Source organism: Pagrus major, chromosome 13, assembly GCF_040436345.1.
Source record: "Pagrus major chromosome 13, Pma_NU_1.0".
Taxonomy (NCBI): domain Eukaryota; kingdom Metazoa; phylum Chordata; class Actinopteri; order Spariformes; family Sparidae; genus Pagrus; species Pagrus major.
In genome coordinates, this window is record NC_133227.1 from 17,170,083 (window position 1) to 17,193,096 (window position 23,014).

At 41.5% G+C, this 23,014-nt stretch overlaps 1 protein-coding gene across 1 annotated transcript in view; it reads right to left on the bottom strand.

Annotated features, from left to right (window-relative positions):
• dlg2 (discs, large homolog 2 (Drosophila)) overlaps window positions 1-23,014 on the bottom strand; it is a 188,610-nt gene that overhangs the window by 138,719 nt on the left and 26,877 nt on the right. The window contains exon 2 of the mRNA XM_073479714.1: window positions 22,151-22,312. Within this exon, the coding sequence (XP_073335815.1) occupies window positions 22,151-22,312 (162 nt within the window). The remainder of the gene's footprint in view (window positions 1-22,150; window positions 22,313-23,014) is intronic.

The window sequence follows — 23,014 nt, forward strand, 5'->3', positions numbered from 1 at the left end:
ATATGAAACTGGGACAAGCAAGCAACTCTCTTATGAGTGAGAGGACATTACAACTAAGCTTAAACTGATCTTTTTGTTTTAATTAAAGTTAGGGTTGGTAAAATGGAGAAACCGTCAAGCCCAGGTTATAGTTTGAAAGTATCCAGCCAGTAAATCCTGCCCCCTGCACTCAGGCCTCTCTCCAAAGCCACTCCCCCCAAACCATGAACACGCACTGTCCGACAACTGCTGAATACCGCCGACGGAGTCCGAGTCCTCACAAGTGGTGGGGAGGAGAGTGTATCTGCGCATCGTTTTCATCACAACATCTAACTACAACTAGCTACCTCATGGCAAAGCTAAGACAACAAGATTAGTGGTGTGATTCAGTGATTCACAGACGAACGTGAATATTGTATTGGACTCATGATGATACTGTGCTTTAATGTTAGAGCTTCCACGATGAGAACATAGTTGACTCTGATGACGAGGACACGCCAGAGCGAAGTGGAGGCAGAGGCCATGGACGTGGGAGGGCGACAGGTCAAGGAGCAGATGTTCTCAGAAATGATGACATACAGTAGAAGATCTTCAAGCTCAAAAGATTGCACATGAGCAAGTATCTAAAGTAGAACATTACTTGTGCTTTTTTTCTGATAAACACCATCTACAACTAAAGTGCCCTAATCAGAATCACATTTTTTGCCAAGCAGTTTTCCACCATTTGAATTTGTGTTTTGGTGCATAACAATAAACACAGTAAGTAGAAAAATGTAAAGAAAGATAAAGGGCTGGTACTTCAAAACAATGTTATATAAACTGGGACATCTGTACAGTTTTGTCCAGGAATGTCTAAAGTATTGACCATTGAAAGTGTATGTTCACAGTATGCTGAGGACAGTCGAGCTCTGTTCCATTAAAATATCTAAATCGTGTTGCTCATCTGTTGCTTTACAGGCCAGAATTAAAGGACTAGTGTGGAGTAATCACATCAAGTGCTGGAACTCTGCCTGACACCTATGTATTTGTCGTTATGTATTTACTCCTTGTTGTGCATTATCTCTAACTTGTTTGAATAAAGTCTTGAAAATGATAAATGCCTTTTCTTTACACTTCCAGCATAAACAACCATCCCATTACAGTTCTTTCACTTTACGTGATGCACTAATAATAACAACTGAATTAGGCAAGACTCTTGTTTATTGAATCTTTTAGAACACATGTAAAAAAATAAAATTACAAAAATAGTATACCTTTTATCATTTAGACAATATACAGTACAATTAGCATAAACAACTATATACAGGAAGGACATCCAGAGGTTTCTTGACTGATTATAAACACAGGCCAGTGTTGGCCAACAGATGAGGCTGCTGATGTTGGTGCTGTCGCAATCCTCTACTAACTAGAACTAAAGAAGCCTCTTGGATGAGAGGTGAAACATCTTCAATAAACTGAAACAAGTCCAGTTGACTACGATACAGCACTTAGAATTACCATGAACTGGATGACTGACAACCTTCATCAACAAACAAACTTGATATGAAAGAAGGACTCATGCATATACAGTACCAGTCAGAAGTTTGGATACACCTTCTTATTAAATGGTTTTTCTTTATTTGTATTAATTCCTACATTGTAGATCAATACTGAAGACATCTAACTATGAAGGAACACATATGGAATTATGTAGTAAACCAAAAAGTGTTAAACAAACCAGAATATGATTAATATTTTATATTCTTCAAAGTAGCCACCTTTTGCTTTGATGACAGCTTTGCACACTTCTGGCATTCTCTCAATCAGATTCATGAGGTAGTCACCTGGAATGGTTTTCCAACAGCCTTGAAGGAGTACCCAGAGGTGCTGAGCACTTGTTGGCTGCTTTGCCTTCACTCTGTGGTCCAACTGATCCCAAACCATTTCAATTGGTATTAGGTTGGGTGATTGTGGAGGCCAGGTCATCTGACGCAGCACTCCTTCACTCTCCTTCTTGGTCAGATAGCCATTACAAAGCCTGGAGGTGTGTTTGGGGTCGTTGTCCTATTGAAAAACAAATGACGGTCCCACTCAGTGCAAACCAGATGGGATGGCATATTGCTGCAGAATGCTGTGGTAGCCATGCTGGTTAAATGTGCCTTGAATTTTGAATAAATCACCAACAGTGTCATCACCTCCTCCTCCATGCTTCACGGTGGGAACCACACATGTAGAAACCATCCGCTCACCTTTTCTGCGTCTCACAAAGACATGGTGGGTGGAACCAAAAATCTTAAATCTGGACACATCAGACCAAAGTACAGATTTCCACTGTTCTAATGTCCATTCCTTGAGTTTTTGGCCCAAACACCTGTCTTCTTCTTCTTGTTTTTCCTCAGTAGTGGCTTCTTTGCAGCAATTCAACCATGAAGGCCTGATTCACGCAGTCTCCTCTGATCAGTTGATGATGAGATGTGTCTGCTACTTGAACTCTGTGAAGAATTTATGTGGGCTCTAATCTGAGGTGCTGTTAGTTTGCAGTCTCTGAGGCTGGTAACTCTAATGAATTTATCCTCTGCAGCGGAGGTAACTCTTGGTCTTCCTTTCCTGGGGCGGTCCACATAAGAGCCAGTTTCATCATGCGTTTGATGGTTTTTGCGACTGCACTTGAGGATACATATAAAGTTCTTGAAATTTTCCGGATTTTTGTTTACTACATAATTCCATATGTGTTCTTTCTTAGTTGATTGATTGATTGATTGATTGATTAGTTGGATCAGCATTGATCTACAATGTCGAAAATAATAAAAATAAAGAAAAACCATGAATGAGAAGGTGTGCCCAAACTTTTGACTGGTACTGTATGGGATGTATCCATCAAAGCTACATATTACATGAATAACAGTGGTCTGATCCATGCTGTCAGCATCAAGTTACACTCACCTGTCAGAGAGAGACTCAGCAGAAATCATGGAAACAGTGGGGCATGGTTCTGCTGTGAACTGACGCCTTGAAGGTGTGGAAGTTGATGCGTCCCTCTCATAACTATAATGAACGTCACATAAATACCATCTAATGACATCAGCTCACAAAAACAATGCAAACCATATTCACAGATATATGTAGGGATGGGTACCAATACTCGGTACCATAATGGCACCGGTGCTGACGTAAACAGTAGTAACCAGACCGAAAAGCAACGCAGATTTCGGTGCTTTATTTCAGTGCCACTGAATCTTTAATTACCGCCCCCTTATCGCTATTGCCGACCGACGTCACGTGTAGGGCCAGCACAGCGATTTGCCGTGCCGACGCTACACGTGACGTCAGTTTTTCACCTGCATGGATGGAAGTGTACCTTCAAAATGCCTAGGGCGAAACGTTCAAAAGTTTGGCTATACTTCACGTCAAAAGATGCAGACTCGGCTACCTGCAACAAGTGCTTGAAGGCAATATTGTGCAAGGGAGGTAACACCCCAAATTTGATTAAACATCTGACGACGCATGGCATTTTTTTAAAAGCCGAGAAATGCACCATCTTTGATAGCCTGCGAGACCCCACGCCAAGCACATCTGCCGCCGACAGCAGAGTTAGCATCCCTGTAGAAGAGAGTCCGAGCCCTGCCAGTGCCGTAGACATCACAGATGATGATGACAGCAGCCTTTCTTCCTCGGGTGAGTAACTTAATGTTGTTAATGTGTGATTTATGTCGAGTAAGTAACTTAATGTTGTTAAATTAATGCACTGATACATTCATCCTACATGCACTTGCATGTAGGATGAACTAGCAAACACCATTGTGATGGCAAGCTAACGTCACTAGCATTGTGTATCAATTTGCTGTTACGTTCGAAATTCCTACTGGATGTCAGCTGTCTCTGCTTAATGCAAAAGTTTGAGTGCGTGTGATCGCAAAATTTTTTACTTCAGATCTTTCATTTAACATCATGTTTTATACATAAAAACGTAATTTATGCATTCAATCAGAAATGAGACCTGTCGGCTGGATAGGCTAGCCTACCTTGTGTTTCACCATAGGCTACACTATGTGCCACGTTCAAGTTGAAAGTAAAATGACGTTAAGTTATTTCACCAGGGTTAGGCAGCAGAATGTATGCACTTAAACAGAATCATGACATAGTTGTCTCATGCAGTGGTCTTCTTGTTGTTTGATGGCAGTGACTCCCTTCACCCTGGCCAAGAAGGCTCAATTGACAAAAGAAAAGGTGAGGGAAATTCACAGGGCAGTCACAAAATTTGTGGTGAGAGACCTCCATCCAACGGTGGAGTCACCATCATTCAGGTAAAAAATTTTACATTGCTATGATGTAAAAATAGTATTTGTTGTGTAGACTGTACCTACATGCTATCAAGACAATTCATATGTAATTTTTTTAATACAGGGAGATGACCACTGCCCTTAATCCTAGGTACCAACCCCCATCCAGGGATGACCTATCCAATACATTTATACCTGCATGGTATTCCGTAGAGAAAAGCAACGTCATCCAGAAGTTGGCACAGGTTAACAAGGTAGCTATCACCTGTGATGGATGGACCAGTGTTGCACAGGACCACTTCCTCACAGTCACTGTCCACTACATCGACAAAGGCAAAATGGAGCAGAATGCGCTGAGCACTTAAGCGGTTTATGAGTCACAAACAGGACCAGTTATGGCCAAAGAAATAGCCAGCGTTGTGGAGCAATTTCACTTATGGGAGAAAATAATTGCTGCCACTGTAGACCCGACAACGCCAGCAACATGGATGTTGCTTTGAGAAGTTTGGATTTTTTAAAAGTGGGATGCTTTGCTCACACCCTCAACCTAGCAGCACAAAAGTTTTATGACATTCCTGCAGTTTCCAACTGGTGTGCCAAAATCTGTGCAGTTGTGGTGTGGCTCAAGTGTTCATCCTTGAGCAAAACTGTGCTCAGAGAGAAGCAGCGAGTCCTCAGTAAGTAGCATATGCAGTTATAGATCAAGAAGCATTGTTTTTAATTCTATCATTTTTATTGCAATTCAAAATATATTTGTGTATATCTGTTTGTGCTTTAGATTTGCCAGAGCATAATGTCATTCTTGACATTAAGACGCGCTGGAACTCTCTTTTCCTGATGGTGGAGAGATTTATGGAGCAGTTTGATGCAATCCAGGCAGCTGCTCTGGATCAACGGCTGAGGAAGTCAATGGAGAAGGACAGGTGAATGACCAGAGGGTCACTTGTTATAGCTAAATTACAATGTCAATTTATCATTTATGCTTAACATTGTTAATCACAGGCTAGAAAGGCTCACACAGACCGATTTAATGAAGGCAGAGGAGTTTATTAACTGCATGCAAGTCCTGTACACGTCGACCCTATGTGTGTCAAGTGAGAAGTCTCCCACATGCAGCCAAATCATCCCCATCCTGACCAAGCTGGAGGCACACTTCAGGCAATGTGATGAAGACACTGGTTTCACCTCCTCAATAAAAGGGAAGGTCTGGGGTAGTCTGCAGAACAGACACCAGGTATTTCCATTTGCAGACAATATCTATGCTCATAAAAAGGAGGGGAACCACAGCATTTTCAATATCAGGTATTATATCTTGTTTCCCCTCCAGGTCGAAAACCTTCAGAAGTTTCTGAAGGAGGCCACACTGATGGACCCACGTTTTAAAGGCAGGCTAGATGTAGGTGAGGCTGCTGACGTCTGGGACAGGTTGGAGAAGGCAGCAGTGGCAAATGCAGTTGCACAGGTATTTCACTGCATGTGTACATCTTTGTTCTTTTGCATCATGTTGTAGTTTCTGTGTTGAATGAATGCTCTTTTACTATCTGTGTGTCCACAGCCTCCTATAGAGGGCCCTCAGGCAGACTTTGAGGTTGATGATGATGAGATGGACAATCCAGAAAAATGTGTAAGTTCAGAATTTTTCAATCAGAAGAACCATGTACCACTATATTCTAAAACTGATCTCTTTTTTTATAAGCCTTACACTTCTTTTTTGTTTTCCAGCCAAGAAAGGTCCAGAGGAAGTCAGCCTTGGAACAGCTGTTTGAGGATGAGGACAGCGAGCTTCTCCAGGCAGCTTCTCAAACAGCATTTAGTGCCCCCTCCATCACAGAGCAGGTGCAGAAGGAGCTGGACATCTACAAAGGTCTGCCTGCAGTTCCCTCTGGACAAGACCCTGTGGCCTGGTGGTGGGGTAAGAGGGATACTCTCCCCAATTTATCTGCCCTATCAGATACGTACTTGTGTGTCCCAGCCTCATCAACGCCCTCCGAAAGGGTTTTCTCTTGTGCTGGACATACCATCAGCCAAGAGCGATGCTGCATATCACCAGAAAAGGCTAACATGGTCATCTTTTTGCAGAAAAACTGCTGAAAGTTTAAAGTTGCTAGGTGATTTTGAAACACTTAAAAATTGAAAGTTGATTGAAAGTACTGTAAAATCTTGTGATTTTTTTTGCATGTTCTCTGTGTTCTGTATGTTCTGTATTCTGTATTGCTGCTGGTTTTGATACACTGCTGTTTTTATTATGATGATTATGACAGTTTGTTGTGAATTGTATTTTATATTGGTTAATTTCTTTCTTACACTTAGTTGTATTTATATTATGTAGAGATTTAAATTAATATTCTGTTCAACTTGCACTTCACAAAATGCCTTAAAATAAAAAGGCACTGTTTTTGGACAAAGTTTGTATGTTTTCCATTCTTTAAGCACCGGTTCGGGCACCGTTTAAGCACCGGCACTGTTTCAAAAGTACCGGTTTGGCACCGGATAAAACCTAAACGATACCCAACCCTAGATATATGTAATCTTCCCAGGACCTCTGAACAGTGGACTTGGCCTTTCACATGTGTAGCACACAAGAATTAGTCCACCTCTCACACACAGCTTGTCTGGCCAATGTCCAAACAGCCCAGGGTAGCAGTGCATGTGTGAACACTGCTATATAGATGGCCTGTGTGTAAACGGTGACGTAACATGTAAATGTGTTTCATATGGGAGTAGTCTATCATAGCTAGCTAGCTAACGTTAGCTACAAGCTAACAATGCTAACGATGTTAGTGTTGGGCTAATACACACGATAGCAACATAAGGAGCTAACGTTAGCTACGTTGACTACATAATGCAGAGTAATAATACATTTCCCCAACAAAACAAACCAGCTCATTACCTGTCCAACAGAGACACAGCTACCATGGCGTCCATGTTCAGGCCTTCAACTCCATCAGTTGTCACCATTGTTGAACAGCCACTCCAATGTTGCCTCTTGTTTCACCTCTTGAGCTATCCAACTTCTTTTTGTTTGTAGCCTTCTCCAGTTCGGTCTTCCTTTTCTTGCTCTGTTTGGCAGTACAAGCTGCTGTAGGTACAGCTGCTAATGATAAGTGTAGCTGTACTTTCTCTGCCATTCTTGTCCATAAACAATGAGCTCACTCCACCACAGCTCCAGCAGTGCCCTGCGTAGACTCCGGTCATGCGCAGTGAGTGATGGGCAGAGTCAACGCAGGGTGGGCAGGTAAGGACAGATTGATAGATAGGTAGGCTGTCCATACAATATCTTCGGCCGCTAAAATTGATTGGATGAAGTTATTACAGCCCTGTCGCTGCCACAGACAATGGATTTTTTTCCTTTTTTTCCCAAAGCATTTTATATTTTGAATGCTGTCTGGATCTTAAGACATTTTATACAAATGTAATACAAAAATGCTATTGAACAGAATTACCAACCCCAGCTTTAAGTGGTTGTTTGGAAATGATGAGCTCTACTTAAACACAAATCGTCAGTATCTGACACAGAGATATGTCCTCTAAAAGGCTCCTCTCCAATGTGTTCCTGTAAAGCTCTTGTAAAACTGAACAACAAATTTCATGGTATCTCATCAACTATGCTTAAATAAATCTGCGTTATGGAGCATAACTCATATGCATATGGGGCGGCTGTGGCTCAGGGGTAGAGCCAGCGTCTTGTTATCGGAAGGTCGCTGGTTTGATTCCCCTGGTCTGCATGTCGAAGTGTCCTTGGGCAAGATACTGAATCCCAAACTGCTCCTGATGTGCTGGTCAGCACCTTGCATGGCAGCCACCACCATCAGTGTATGTATGTATGAATGTAATGTAACTAAGTCACTTTGGACAAAAAGCGTCTGCTTAATGTAAATGTAAAATTTAATTAAGTGTGCATGTCCTGAGGACAGGACAAACTTGGAAAAAAAAGATTTCTTCTTCATCAAAGTTATTTCTCTTTGTAAATTAAGCATGTATCTGATGAATCTTGTAAAACATCACAGGAGCAATTTAAGAGTGTTTACCAGTATGTCCTCATTTTAAATGTTTATTTTCACTGATTAGTAGTGTTGGGACCATTACTCAAACAAGTAACATACAAATTATTCAATACTTTTTTGAAACATAATGCATTTCACTACTCGTTACATTACATTTGTGTTCCTCTGCAATATTGCCTGACATGCATTTCATGTAACTGCCAGTTAAAAACATAGCCGAACATTAAATATTACATATGTCTACATTTGTAATTTATGCTCTTTAAATGGCATATGAACTGCATTTTACAGGTCAAACACACTCAGACAAACACACCCGAGTCACTTGCTCACTAGTCCAACTTATGTGACTTGTTTGTCACTAAAGCAGTGGTTATATCTCATGTGGAGAAGTCTCTCAAATCGTCTGTTCTTACTGGCAGTCAGCACAAGACTTCCCAGGCTGAAGAGGCTCTCTGCAGATCTGCTAGACCAGTGATTCTTAACCATAGGGCCGCGGCCCAAACTTGGGCTGCAAGCGCCACCTAGAGAGCCGCAAAAAACTTTCAGTTTTGCACCTTTGGGCTGCGAGGGCCACGGGACTGCATAGGTTATCAACTGAAGACAACAGAGATAAGCTATGTTATCCATGAGACGCTCAGTTACAATGCAGCTTCCGACCACATGGTGGTGGTAATGCATCAGTAAGTTGTTTAACAAGCTCACAGAAGAACAGAAGAAGACATTGAGCTAGCCGTAAAGTGATGGAGAAGTTTTTAAAACGAAAAAATTAAGACAAAAGTGGTGCCGACCCCCCCCCCCCCCCCCGAAAAGACTAAAATTTTACGCAAGTACAATGCTGACTTCATCAAGTTCGGCTTTGTAAACGAAGGTAGCGAGGCAGAGCCGAGAGCCCAGTGTGTGGAGTGTGGTCTGACGCTATCTAACGAAGCATTAAATCCCTCAAAACTACAGCGACATCTAGAGACCAAGCATCCAACACTCGTGGGAAAGCCGGTGGAATTTTTTGAGAGAAAAGAAAATGGGCTGCAGATGCAGAAAAGGTCTATCGTGTCACTGACTGGCAACTCTAAATGTGCATTAAAAGCTAGCTACCTCATAGCCAGACGTGTGGCACAGAGTAAAAAAGCATTCATCATAGCGGAGGAGTTGGTTCTCCCTAATGCTGTGGATATGTGCTGTGAGATGATTGGAGAGGCCACTGCAAAGAAGCTGCTGACCATCCCACTCTCGAACGACACTGTGAGTCACCGTATCGCAGACATGGCCTCAGACATACAGCATCAACTTCTTGAAAGAATAAAAAGGAGTCCATTTTTCTCTTTGCAAATAGATGAGTCCACGGATGTCACGAATGCTGCACTGCTGCTGGTTTTTGTTCGCTATCTCTGGGACAGTAGTTTGCACGAAGACATACTGTTCTGTGGAGAGCTACCAACACGAGCTACGGCTCAGGAATGTTTCTGCTGCATGGATAACTACTTCACTGAGAACGGCCTGGACTGGCAGAAGTGTGTTGGGGTGTGCAGTGACGGTGCAGCGTCAATGACTGGCAGGCATCACGGTGTCATCAGACAGATACTTGATCGTGCACCAGAAGCTAAATGGACACACTCTTTTCTCCACCGTGAAAGCCTTGCAGCTAAAAAGATGTCACCAGAGTTCCACGAGGTGATGACTGTGAGTGTTAAAACCATCAACTTTATTAAAAACAATGCTGTGAACTCCAGATGTTTTGCCAAGCTTTGTGAGGACATAGTAGCAGATCATGTCCAGCTGCTCTATCACAGTGAAGTGAGATGGCTCTCAAGAGGACTGGTCCTCAAGCGTTTGTTTGAACTGAAGAATGAGGTCTTCACTTTTCTCACTGAGAAAAAAAATCTCCTTTTGCACATTACTATGCCAACACAAAGTTCACAGCAAAACTTGTCTACCTCTGTGACATTATTTCACTACTGAACCAGCTGAACATCTCTCTTCAAGGAAGAGACAGCAACATATTTTTTGTTGCAGACAAAGTTCAAGCTTTCAAGAGGAAACTTGCTTTGTGGACCAAGAGGGCCCAGGAAAAGAGGGTGGACATGTTTCCAATTTTGTCTGACATTTTGGAAAACTCCCCTCAGGTGAAGATCAGTGACTCAGTCTCTCAGCACCTCTCACAACTGGCAGAGAAATTTGATGAATACTTTCCTGAGGATCCCAGAGAGGGACACGTGGATTTTGGACCCATTTTCTGTGGCAAACTGGACCTGGGCTCCTTCTGGATTGCTGTCTCAAAGGAGTGCCCATGTCTTGCACTGAGGGCTGTGAAACTCCTTCTCCCATTCACGACTACATACCTGTGTGAATCAGGATTCTCCATTGTGGCCACAACTAAGACCAAAGCCCGAAACAGACTCAGAGCAAGGCTGGAGGCTACTCTCACAGTGAGCCTTTCCCCCATTCCACCCAGACTGGATCTGATTGTGTCTCAGAGGCAAGTATCTCATTAAGAGGTGAAGATAAAAAACTATTTTACTGTTTGACTGTTCATTGATTTGATTGTTCATTTGTCAAAGATATAAAGAGCAACATCTGGTTCTGCCATGCAAAATAGAAGACTGCTGAAGCAATTGTTAAATTAATTTGCAGATTATAAGGCTATAGTGTCATTTGAACTTTATTTCAATTTTATTTACAGTTTATTTATTTAATTTAAAAAATATATTATTTTGAATGTATTTATTTTATCAACATCTTTCTTATTGATTGATTGTTTGATTTTTATTGAGTCTCTCCTTTTTTGTTAAAAGTAAAATCTAAATATTGGTCTTTTTTTTTATTAATAAGCCTGACTTAAGCCTTTACATTTTTTCTTGCTTGATTTATTCCATGAATTATCAGCAAACGTTAATAAAAGTTTAATAAAAATCTTCATGGTGATCACATGTCATTTTATTATTTATTAAATTTTATTATGGTTTTACCTTGTTAAACTGTAAGTGGATTTGGTTTATTATTGAATACAAATCAAACCAAGAATGAGATCAATTAAACCTATACAGTGTTAATATTTAATGGGCCCCGGGCCACTCTGCACTGAAAAAATTGGGCCTCAAGGTCAAAAAGGTTAAGAACCCCTGCGCTAGACAGCATTGGTGTTGAATTTGATGCATAACAGGAGAGGTCAGGTGGTTGTTGTGCAAGCGTGCATTAAAAAGCATGTTTGATTATTTTTTTCTATCAGCCCTTCAGCAGATAATTAAAGAACTTATGAAAGCTTTTGCAAAAAAATGTTTGCATAACTACTTCCCATGCATTTCTCTCCAAATTGGCTGTGTGTGTCTGTGTCCTGCAGTGAGAGCAGGTTGGTGTGTAACCAGAGAATACCCCTCTCCACCAGTTAATGGCCAATCACTGTTAGTATGCAAATGACATAATGACACTCGAGGTGGCACCAGGTAGGATAAAATCATAGTGAACATTGCAGACAGCATAGTGAAAGGAGATACAACAGTTTGAGGAAGCATCGTCTTCTTTCAAATCTTCTGTCATTTTGGTTTTGGTATTGAATGCAACAATGAGGGAACAAAAACAGTGGACAGAAAACTTATTGTCTGCAAGCACAGCTTGACTCATGTCACCTACACGAATGGAAACACTTCAAACATGAGCAAGCATCTACGTCACCACCAACAGTATAAGTCATAGAATACGAATTGGCTAAAACACAGAGCCTTGCACTCAACATAGATGGTTGATTATTATTTAGCTTTTTATTATAGCAGTAATCAAGGCCAAGAGGCGTTTTTGGCACTTTTCACATTTGAAAGTGTTTTTATTTTTATATAACTTTATTTATTTGACATTGTACAATACACCAGAAATATAATAAGCAAAATAAATAGAAGATTTTGAATAGTAATGTAGCTTTTTTTCCTCCTCGCAGAAAATGTGTATTGAACCAAAACCGTGATCAAAAAATTGAGGTACGTATCAAACCATGGTGAACTGTATCATTGCATTCCTAGTGAACATACACACATTATCTCTACTTACTATTTCTAGTGATGACTCCTGTTCTTTATTAAACAGTCTGTATTTTTGGAACTACAATAGTTGACAGGCCTCACTTTTCTTTAGCTACTAACAGCTGACATTAAAGAATGACCTTGATAAGTGAGTAATTAAACGTTACTATCAAATACTGTTAACAATGTGCGATTTCTTTCAGATTTCATATGGACCCTCTCTTGGGTGAGGGTAGGCCTTGGCGAAACTCTTTCATGATAGTGATGTTTCATATCGGCCAATATCGATCATTTTTAATGACCTGTCCTATTTTTTATCATTTTTAAAGACCAGGTGAAAAAGGTCGAATTTAACTTCTTTATTTTGAATTTAACCACTTTATCAAGGCACACTGGTTCTAATTATGTTTTTTTTGTTTTGTTTGGTTTGGGTTTTTTTTAAAGTATTTTATGGCTTTATTTTGATAGGACAGCTTAGAAATAACAAGAAATGGGATGACAGAGAGGGGGGTTGACATGCAGCAAAGGGCCAGAGGTCAGACTCAAACCCTGGGCAGCTGCAGCAAGGACAGAGCCTCTGCACATGGGTTGCGCGCTCTACCAACTGAGCTACCGGGGTGCTCCTGGTTTTAATTATGTTAACACAACAATGAAAAAAAAAATTTAATTCATACATATTAAAGTCATACTGGCAAGCTGACCTGCTCTTTCCTGTCCACTTGACCTAATGAGCCCAGACACACTCTGGCAGCCAAGAGCAGCTCCAGAGGATGGGTGACGCCTAGAGGAGCAGCAGAGGGTGGGGACAGATGTTACGTGTGGCCAAAACTGCAGTACCCTGGGTGTGTGTGTGTGTGTGTGTCTCCGCCCTGCTCTGTCTGAGCTCAGGTGCTGGCAATCACCTGAGCAGGTTAAAAGGAGACAGCAGCGGGGCGGCTCTCTCTCTTTCTCTCTCACTTTGCAGGTGTGGTGCTGGAGGAGGGAGGTGGCGCTGGCCGCGCAGTCTTTTGTGGTTTCCCCTGAGTTGCATTTGATTTCAGTTCCCCGGCCTGTTAGAGTGTCCGGGTTTTTGTTATTTTCCATTTGGGTTTGAGTTCCTGGTAGTCCTGTTTTCGTGTCTTTGTTTTCTCTTTATTAGATCAGTTGTGGTTAGGTAGTTCAGTCGGGAGGAACCCCGGATACGACGGTCGTGGCAGGCTGGTCTGGGGTCTCCTCTCCTTTTGTTCATTTTGGCCAGGAACTCCTGTCCCTTTTTGTTTTGTTCTGAGTTGCTTAATTATCGGGGTTTGGTTGTGTTTGGCTTCGTTTGTTTTTGTTTGCATTAAATAAAAACCTTTTTGTTAATGACTGTGCTGAGTCGGCGTCCTCTATATGTTACTGGCCCTGTTGTGTTCGAGTCTTTGTTTTTGTTTACGTTAGGGCCGTAACACAGAGGCTGAAGGGGCTGGTGTTTTTGGCTGATGTATCAGACCGTGAGAAGAGCAGACATTACTTCTGTGTGAGTTAATAGTTTTACAGGTGGAGCGTGGCTGGTCTTGTGAGAACTGTGGTCCATAGAGAGCTATACCAATGACGTTTTTTTGTAGTACAACCTGAAAGTTAGCATCGTCCTAGTTCCTTCACCAAAAAACCAATGGGATTTTTCCACTGGATTTTGGAATATTGCCAAAAATAATCCCAATGGCAAACACAAGTTTATGACACTTCCAGGTTATGTTCATCAAGATAATCTTCACAGATGAACACCACTTTCTGATTTTTGAAGCGTAAATTAAATGTGTAGCAGTAAAAAGCTAATGTTAGGCTATAAACAGACGACATCACGGTCACATGACTTCAACGTCACCACCACTAAGCATCTTACTACACAATTACTATACAGGTTTTCTATAAACTGATCAATGTACAAGTTGTAAAGTCAGAGTTAGAATAGTTTGTAACTAGTCTACGTGTTCGCTGTGATGACGTTTAATGTCCCTGACAATCTCTGTAGTCTCATTTAGACACTTGTTAGCAACTGCTAACCATTTTAACACACGGAAGAGCTTTATAATTGAACTGTGGGACATTTAATGATGGATTTTATGTGGTAGAACAAAATGTGTAAATATGTTCAGCCTGTGGTAACCACACACCTTATATCACACACTTAACTGAACGTCAATTTGAAAAACTCTTTGAGAGTTTAGTTACATTTTGTCCAGGTGAAGGAAGCTGTGAACTACTGCTGGTGAGTAAGGAGAAATTGTAGATCCAGTGTTTAGGCATTCTGTGAGGAGAGTTAGTTGAAATATGTTATCTTGTCTAGTTACTTTTTGTGTAAATTCTTGTGAAACTGTTGAAGCTGAGTAGCTATCAGTGAGTTTCGGCCAAGTCAGGTGTGGTGAATAGGCTTGATTGCAGGGCAGAGCTAAGCCTGCATGAGGTAAATCTAGAACATAGTCGCTACAGCATCAGCTGCAGCATCAGGACAGCAGAATGAAGACTTAGGGAGTCTCTCTGTGGGAGTCCATCAAGGAAGTCCAAGTAACCCACTGTCCACCACAGATTGCAGCCATGAGTCCCACCCAATCCCAGTCAGGACATCAAACTGGAGAAGATTTCACCGGAGACCCATTGCTCAAGGCTGTAACCCAGCCAATCTCTGTTACCCTACATTCTCCACCGGTACTGAACTTGAAGTACTAGGGGGGCTATGGAACTGCCAGTCTGCAGTCAAGAAGGTGGACACCATTTCAGCCTATGCCTCCCTGCAGACTCTCCACTTCCTGGCCCTTACGGAGACCTGGATCACTCCAGAAAATACTGCCACTCCAGCTGCCCTCTCAACTGACTACTCATTCTCACACTCCCCGAGACAAACAGGTCGTGGAGGAGGAAGTGGACTCCTTATCTCACCCACATGGTCCTACCAGGTCCTTACCCTCGACCACCTACTCAGATCTGCATTTGAATTCCACGCTGTCTCTGTCACCCTTCCTTTCAAGCTCAACATTGTGGTGATCTATTGCCCTCCCGGTCCTCTCTGCGACTTCTTTGATGAGATGGACGTCCTCCTAAGCTGCTCCCCTGACGATGGCACACCACTCGTTGTCCTGGGTGACTTCAACATCCCCCCAGAGAAGCTGCACTCATCTGAATTCATCAACTTCTTCTCCACTTTTGACCTCACATTCCCCCCCTCTCCACCCAACCACCGGGCCGGGAACCAACTTGACCTTGTCTTCACAAGGTCCTGTAGTACCTCGGCACTCTCTGTTACCCTGCTCACTGTGTCCGACCACCACTTTGTCGCTTTCTCTCTCCCCTTGAAGTTCACCACTTTCCTCGCCCCTACACCTCGCACAGTCACCACCTGCCACAACCTGAAATCCCTCTCTCCCTCCACTCTCTCCTCAACTGTTCTTTCCTCGCTACCATCCACAGAACAATTATCTCTACTGTCCACCGAGGAAAGCCTCCTCCACTCTGTTATCCTCCCTCTCCTCCTCTTTAAACACTCTCTGTCCCCTCACCTCCCGACCAGCACGATCATCTCAGCTAGACTCAGCTGACATCCGCAACTACAGACCTGTATCTCTTCTTTCATTCCTCTCGAAAACCCTGGAACGCGCTGTCTACAACCAATTGTCCTCCTACCTTTCACAAAACGACCTCTTTGACCCTAATCAGTCAGACTTCAGGACTGCTCACTCCACTGAGACGGCCCTCCTGACAGTGACTGAATCACTCCGTGCCACCAGAGCCTCGTCCCACTCATCAGTCATTCTCCTCGACTTATCAACCACCAAATACTCCTCTCCACTCTGGCCAAACTTGGCATCACTGACTCTGCTCTAACCTGGTTCACATAATACCTGACAAATCGCACTTTTCAGGTCACATGGAATGACTCCTTGTCTAAACCCTGCTTTCTGGAAACTGGTATCCCTCAAGGCTCAGTACTAGGACTACTTCTGTTTTAACTATACACTAGATCACTAGGCTCTGCAATCACATCACATGGATTTTCTTACCACTGTTATGCTGACGACACCCAACTGTTCCTCTCTTTTCCCCCATCCTCCAGTACCCACGTTGCAACGCGCATCTCAGAATGTCTGGCAGACATCTCCGCTTGGACAACTGCGCATCATCTCAAGCTCAACCTTAGTAAAACTGAACTCCTCTTCATCCCGGGGAAAGACTGCCCTCACATGGACCTGTCAGTCACTGTCGAGGATGTCACAGTATCGCCTTCATTGACTGCGAGGAACCAGGGCGTAATCCTCGACAACAGACAATCCTGGACCCCCAACATCACCGCGGTGGCCCGATCCTGCAGATTTGCCCTCTACAACATCCATAGGATCCGGTCTTTCCTCACAAAGGACGCAATGCATATCCTGGTCCAAACGCTGGTCATCTCCCGCCTGGACTACTGCAACTTGCTCTTGGCTGGATTCCCAGCCTCTGTGACTAAACCGTTGCAATGTATCCAGAACGTTGCAGTGTGCCTCGTTTTCAATCTACCCAAATTCTCCCATGTGACCCCCGTCCTCCGTGACCTCCACTGGCTTCCTGTTGCGGCCCACATCAGATTCAAGACGATGGTGCTGTCCTTCAAGGCCGTCAACAGAACTCCACCCAGCTACCTCCAAACACTGGTCAGACCACATGCCCCAGCGTGAGCACTTCGCTCTACTACATCAGCTGGCCAGCTGGTACCGCCATCGCTAAGAGCAAACAAAGGCCGCTCAGCGAAGCCGCAACTCTTCTCTGCTCTGGCGCCCCAGTGGTGGAACGAACTTCTGACCAATATCAGAATCAGAATGACCAGAATCACTCGCCATCTTCCGCAAAAGACTCAAGACTCACTTGTTCAGACTTCACCTCGGCCCCGCAAAGCATGAATCCCCCCATCCACCCCAGCAATTTACACCCAAACTGTTAATTGAACAGACTCCATCTGCTGAGGAAGCTCAGGTCCTTTGGAGTGCAGGGGTCACTCCTGACAACTTTCTATGACTCTATGGTGGCACCAGTCATTTTCTATGGTGTAGTCTGCTGGAGCAGCAGCATCTCGGCAGCAGGTAGGAGGAGACTTGACAAACTTATCAAGAAGGCCAGCTCCATCCTGGGATGCCCGCTTGACCCAGTGCAGGTGGTGGGAGAGAGCAGGATGATGGATAAGCTGTCATTGCTGCTGGTGAAGGAGTCCCACCCCCTGCAGGTCACTATCACCGCACTGGTCAGCTCCTTCAGCGACAGACTGATACACCCCAAGTGTGTGAAGGAGAGGTATCACAGGTCCTTCCTTCCTGCTGCTGTTAGACTGTACAACCAGCACTGCTCCCAGTGGACCTCACATGTGCACTATGCCATAAAAACTCTACACATATCCCATATACATTTTGGTTTGCACTAACTGGACAATTTTTAATACCTCATATTTATAATTTGTAAATAAAAATACTGTTTATAATTACACTGTTCATATTGTAAATATTACTACAATGTTCATATTGTAAATATTATGTATATACGAGTCAATTCTATTTATTGTTTATTGTAATTACTGTCCTTTGGCTGCTGTGACAAAGAAATTTCCCCATTTGCGGGACAAATAAAGGAATTCTGATTCTGATTCTGAATAATAATGCATAATCAATTCAAAAAATACCACCAGAAGTGATAAAGACAGTACACCGTTGAGCATGCTGTAATTGTGTCTTAAAAGTAACTTGGCCTTTGAATATTATTGCATATGTTTCATTATTCTGTTAAGTGCAGGTTAAATCAGGTATGGGGATCCTAAACACATGACCTGGGTACAGTAAGCTCTTCAACAAATAATACATGATTGATAACAGAGACAGGCTTCACACCAGATAACCACAGTAACACCACAGCAAGCACATGGGATTTGCTGGCAGGCAAATGGGTCACAAAGACGCATGGAATTATTTTAACAAATTATGGGTAAGACAAGAGAAGGGCAGCGACCCACAAGTAATGGAAAGACTGCTTCTTAAGGCAATGTATAGAAGGGCAACAACAGAACAAAGTCCATGCAGCACCGATGGGACATCAATCTTCTGGATAGAAGGACCCAGAAATAAGGGAGGAGTTTAAGGTAATACTAAAAAAAAATAATACAATAAAATACAGGGGATTGAGTTTCCCCAGAGGTCAAATAAAAATAAAATTAAATAAAACTTGCCATGTAGTTTGCTGTGGTCACACCTGGGTATGCAAGATCAAAACGGGTAACCAGTGCAGGCTGCAGGTAAGAAACGAAAGACAAGATCACTAGCCAGAATACTTGGGTAGGGAGAGAGAAAGAAGGGAGCCTGATGCATCAGGATAAAAAGCATTAGTAATGGTTACCCTGCCACATGTTGAAGGTGGAAGAGGGGAGAAATGTACAAAGGGGTAAAGATTGAATGAGGATGACTCTGGCTTCCTGCATTATTTCTGTCAATGAGGAAGAGCCTCTTACCCAGTGGGAAATTTTCCCATCACAGATTGACTGACATGTGCAAAGTGAAATTCACTAATGATCACTACTGCACTAATAAGAAAAAAACTGTTTTTAAAGCAGAAATAAGTACAGGAAAACACAGTTTTGTGTTCTCAGCTTGTTAATAAACAGACCAACAATGGCTGAATGTCAACTGTCAACACTCACAATACTGCACCCATACTGGAAAATATCACTCCTGTGATAATCCACTGCCATTAAGGTGCTGAATATCAGTCCCCAACTGGTAATTTTCTTTTAGAAATGACAGTGCAACTTAATAGTTGCCAAACCCAAAGGTTAGTTTAAGGTTGTTTGGGCTGTATCACTTTTCGGTGTTACATTTATATCAACAATGACCTCATTAACTTTGAGTCATTACAATGAAGACCATCAGTGAGACATTTGGCATGCCTCTCCCGGTTTGTTACCTACATTTTACAATGTATGACAATAGGTCAGATGCCATTGACACTGTCAATGGCATCTGACCTATTGTCATACAGTCTGCTGGATTACATCACAGCTCCTACAAGTATTACTTAAAGTGAAACTCTCGCCAAAATGCAACCTAGGCTTTTTTTGTGAATATGTTTGAGTAAAACCTTCATGTAAAAGCATAATTGCGACGAAAAAGCCACTTTTAAGATTCACCGTAGTTTCGTTTCTGGGTGAAACTCATTTTCAATGGCGTGCTCGGGGCAGCTTTACGGTAGCATAGAAATCGCTATTTTTAAAACACTAAGAAGACTCGACATGACATGAAACTTTGCTCGTAGCATCACCAGGGTCTCTACACATGAACACGAGCATTGAGAACATTGTTTGTGTACACAGAGTTTACTAAAAAGAAGGTTTCTGAACAACTCACGTTAGCAGTCGTCCTGCCAGTCGAGATGTGTCGATCCCCGAGTGCGGCGTAACATGGAGGAAAAAGCGCCATATTACACCGGGGATCGGGGATCGACTCTTCTAGACTGGCAGTACGGCGACGATCGGATCAAGCTACTGCTAACATGAGTTGTTCAAAAACCTTCTTTTTAGCAAACTTTGTGTACACAAACGATGTTCTCAATGCTCGTGTTCATGTGTAGAGACCCTGGTGGTGCTACGAGCAAAGTGTCATGTTGTGTCGAGTCTTCTTAGTGTTTTAAAAATAGCGATTTTAAAAAAACCCATTGAAAATGAGTTTCACCCGGAAACGAAACTACGGTGAATCTTAAAAGTGGCTTTTTCGTCGTAATTATGCTTTTACATGAAGGTTTGACTCAAACACATTCACAAAAAAAGCGAGAGTTTCACTTTAATGACACAACACAGGATTCTTGGAGCTCCTGACAGTTAATGGCGACGGTGAATCATTTCTTACATGTCAAAACTGGATGGAGGACTATGGGATTTGCTTATATATGCAAGGGCAAAAGCATTAACATCATCATCTAACAACAATACTGATGGATAAGTACTGTGTTAAATCACATCTAATCATATTGAGTTTCTGCTGTTATGCAGCAGCCATGGATTCATTCTGAATAACAATCACCAATAAATTATAAATTTATAGTTAAATAAAGTAAATAGTTATTTCACTGTTAACAGAACAATAGATGCTTTATTAACAATTTAATAAGCATTTGTAAAGGTTTATAATGGGTTTATAATCTTTTAAACATCAACGTGTATAGATGAACTACATAGTATTTATTAACCATTTTATTTAAGTATTATAAACATCAGTTGCAACTTTATGATAAACAATTGCTTAATACATGTTTTATAAAGCATTTCACTGTTTATTAACAGTGAAATAAGTGTTAATTAAAGTTTAATCACTATAAATTTACCATTTATCAAGGATAGTTATTATAAAGTGTTACCCCATAATTCAATACACATTTGTTTTAATTATGATCACATCTTATAACCATTTCGAGCCAATTGACAGCAGAGGGAAGTCAATCATTTATGCAATAATATATAATATGTATACATATATATATACATATATATATATATTACAATGTAAACCACAGGCTTTAAAGTTAATTAGGCCAGAGAAGAGATGTCTTCACATACTGTAATTCCCAATACTGAAGAGTATGATTCTAGTTAAGGTTGAAATTTCTACTCCAATAAAACAAGTGAATGCCTATTTCTCACTGTCATGGCAAAGCTATTTATGGCATTCCTAAATATATTCTGGCTTGACTTTTTAAAAAGCCTCCTTGGTCAAGAGACGGCAAGTCGAAATTTCACATAAAAAACATTTGTAGAACTCGAAAAAAAAAAGGCTAGATCCAAAATCCTTGCATTTATCAATTTAACATCAAGTCATTACATTTTGACAATTATAAATATAAGAACTATAAATCTCAGTTAGAAATCATTTTCCAAGTGCTGCTCAATGTTCTGCCTGTGCATCTGTAAACCAAAGCATATGAAATATGAAGGAAAGTCATTCTCCATTCACTGAAACTAGGTTTGCCAAGCAGTTCAAACAGTGCCTGGAATAAACTGCTGACACAATAACACTTCCCCTAATTTCCAACACTGCCCTCTGCTGGCTCAAACCTGAGTAGAAACAAAACCACTGCTCAACAAACTCCATCTGCAAGCTGAACTGCTTTTACTGTATTATTGACCGAGATCAACAATATAGATTGTATAATGTACCTAAGACCTTTCAACACAGCTTGAATGTCTTTTTTCTCCAACTTTGGACTCCAGATGGAGGCATGCTCTTTTGTGGGCAGAGAGAGCCACTGAGATGTTAGAGGCTTGGACAAACAAACTAGCACTTTATGAATCAAGATGATGCAAAGGGAAAATGTGTGCAAAGAATGGTAAAGGCACAGTGAAGAAGGGATGTGAAGACACTATTTCACAATTTCCTGTTCTACAGATACACAAAAACAAAACCTACAAACTGACAACCATATTAATACCACCAATTCTTGCTTATATGGCTCAGGAAAGCATATCAAAAGAAAGGTACAGTAAAAAAAAAAAAAAAATGAAGGCGAAAACACTGGCATAATTCAGATCTAATAGAAGCATTAAAAAAGTATAATCTGGCCTGAATTCAACAATGATCTACTTCCTACACACCCATTTATGCAAAATGGACAATGTTAACTATATGTGTGCTATAATTTATCCTAGTCTTTTAGTAATTCAATTTTATTGGCCTAAAAAAACACCAAAGTAGTATGAGTGAATATAAAATGAGCAATAAAAAAACACTGAGTAGTCTGCGGTCATGGAGCAAGAAGGAGAAAGAGGCCATGTTGGCAGTTGTTCATGCAGCTGATTTGAGATGAAGGTTAGAGAGTCATGCTTTCTACACCAGGTGTAGAAGCATACTTGGAATGATGGGGGATCGGTTGGCGTGCTAACCTTGAGAGGAGAGATGTGGGAATGGGAGACGTAGCCGTGGACATTCTCAATCTCAGACAGGTTCTTCTCGGACACGTGCACGAGCTCAGGGGCTCGCACCTCATTGGTGAGCTGCGGGAATCCCTGGTCAAGGTTTGGCGAGTCATCCTCTTGGTACTGGTACTGCTGAGTGCAGAAATAGAGACAAAGGTAAAGGTGGGGACACTGAAAGAAAGAAATACATAGTCAAAGAAAAGTGATGTGATCCAAAGAAAAGTAAGTATGGGGATTATGTTACTGTCCCCAGAAATGACAAGAGAAAAGGCAAATAACAATTAATTTTCATGAACTATGTACCTCTATTATATTAAATTCATATTCATATCTTTGTTTTTAATGTTCGCTTTATTTGGTCCTGCATGAAAAACAGTGTCACAGATGGTAGTGTTACAGATCCTGCTAATTACTGCCTTTGAGCAACACACTCTTAAGATATTTTGACAGCAGATTTTCCCAAGAAGGATTATTTTATTTTCCTTGAAACTTTTTAAATGTGAAAATCTAAATAATGATTGAAAACACATAAAACAATAAGCTGAGAAATGAGCTGATTTTTCATGCTTCTCACAAACTGATATATTACATTCAATGATTTTATTTCATAGGTATATATTTTACTGTGTTGACTTAGATGGCTTGACATGGCTTGGTATGTTGCACACTAGAGGAATTTTACATGAATTTTTTGTAAATCAATGGCATTTTAGATTTAGGAAATAAACTACAGGGTTAGGTTCTGTAAATATGATGATGGTCTGGATTAAATTAATAAATCAGGTTTCACTCGGTTTCACACGGGACAGGAGCATCAGTGATCATCAAAAA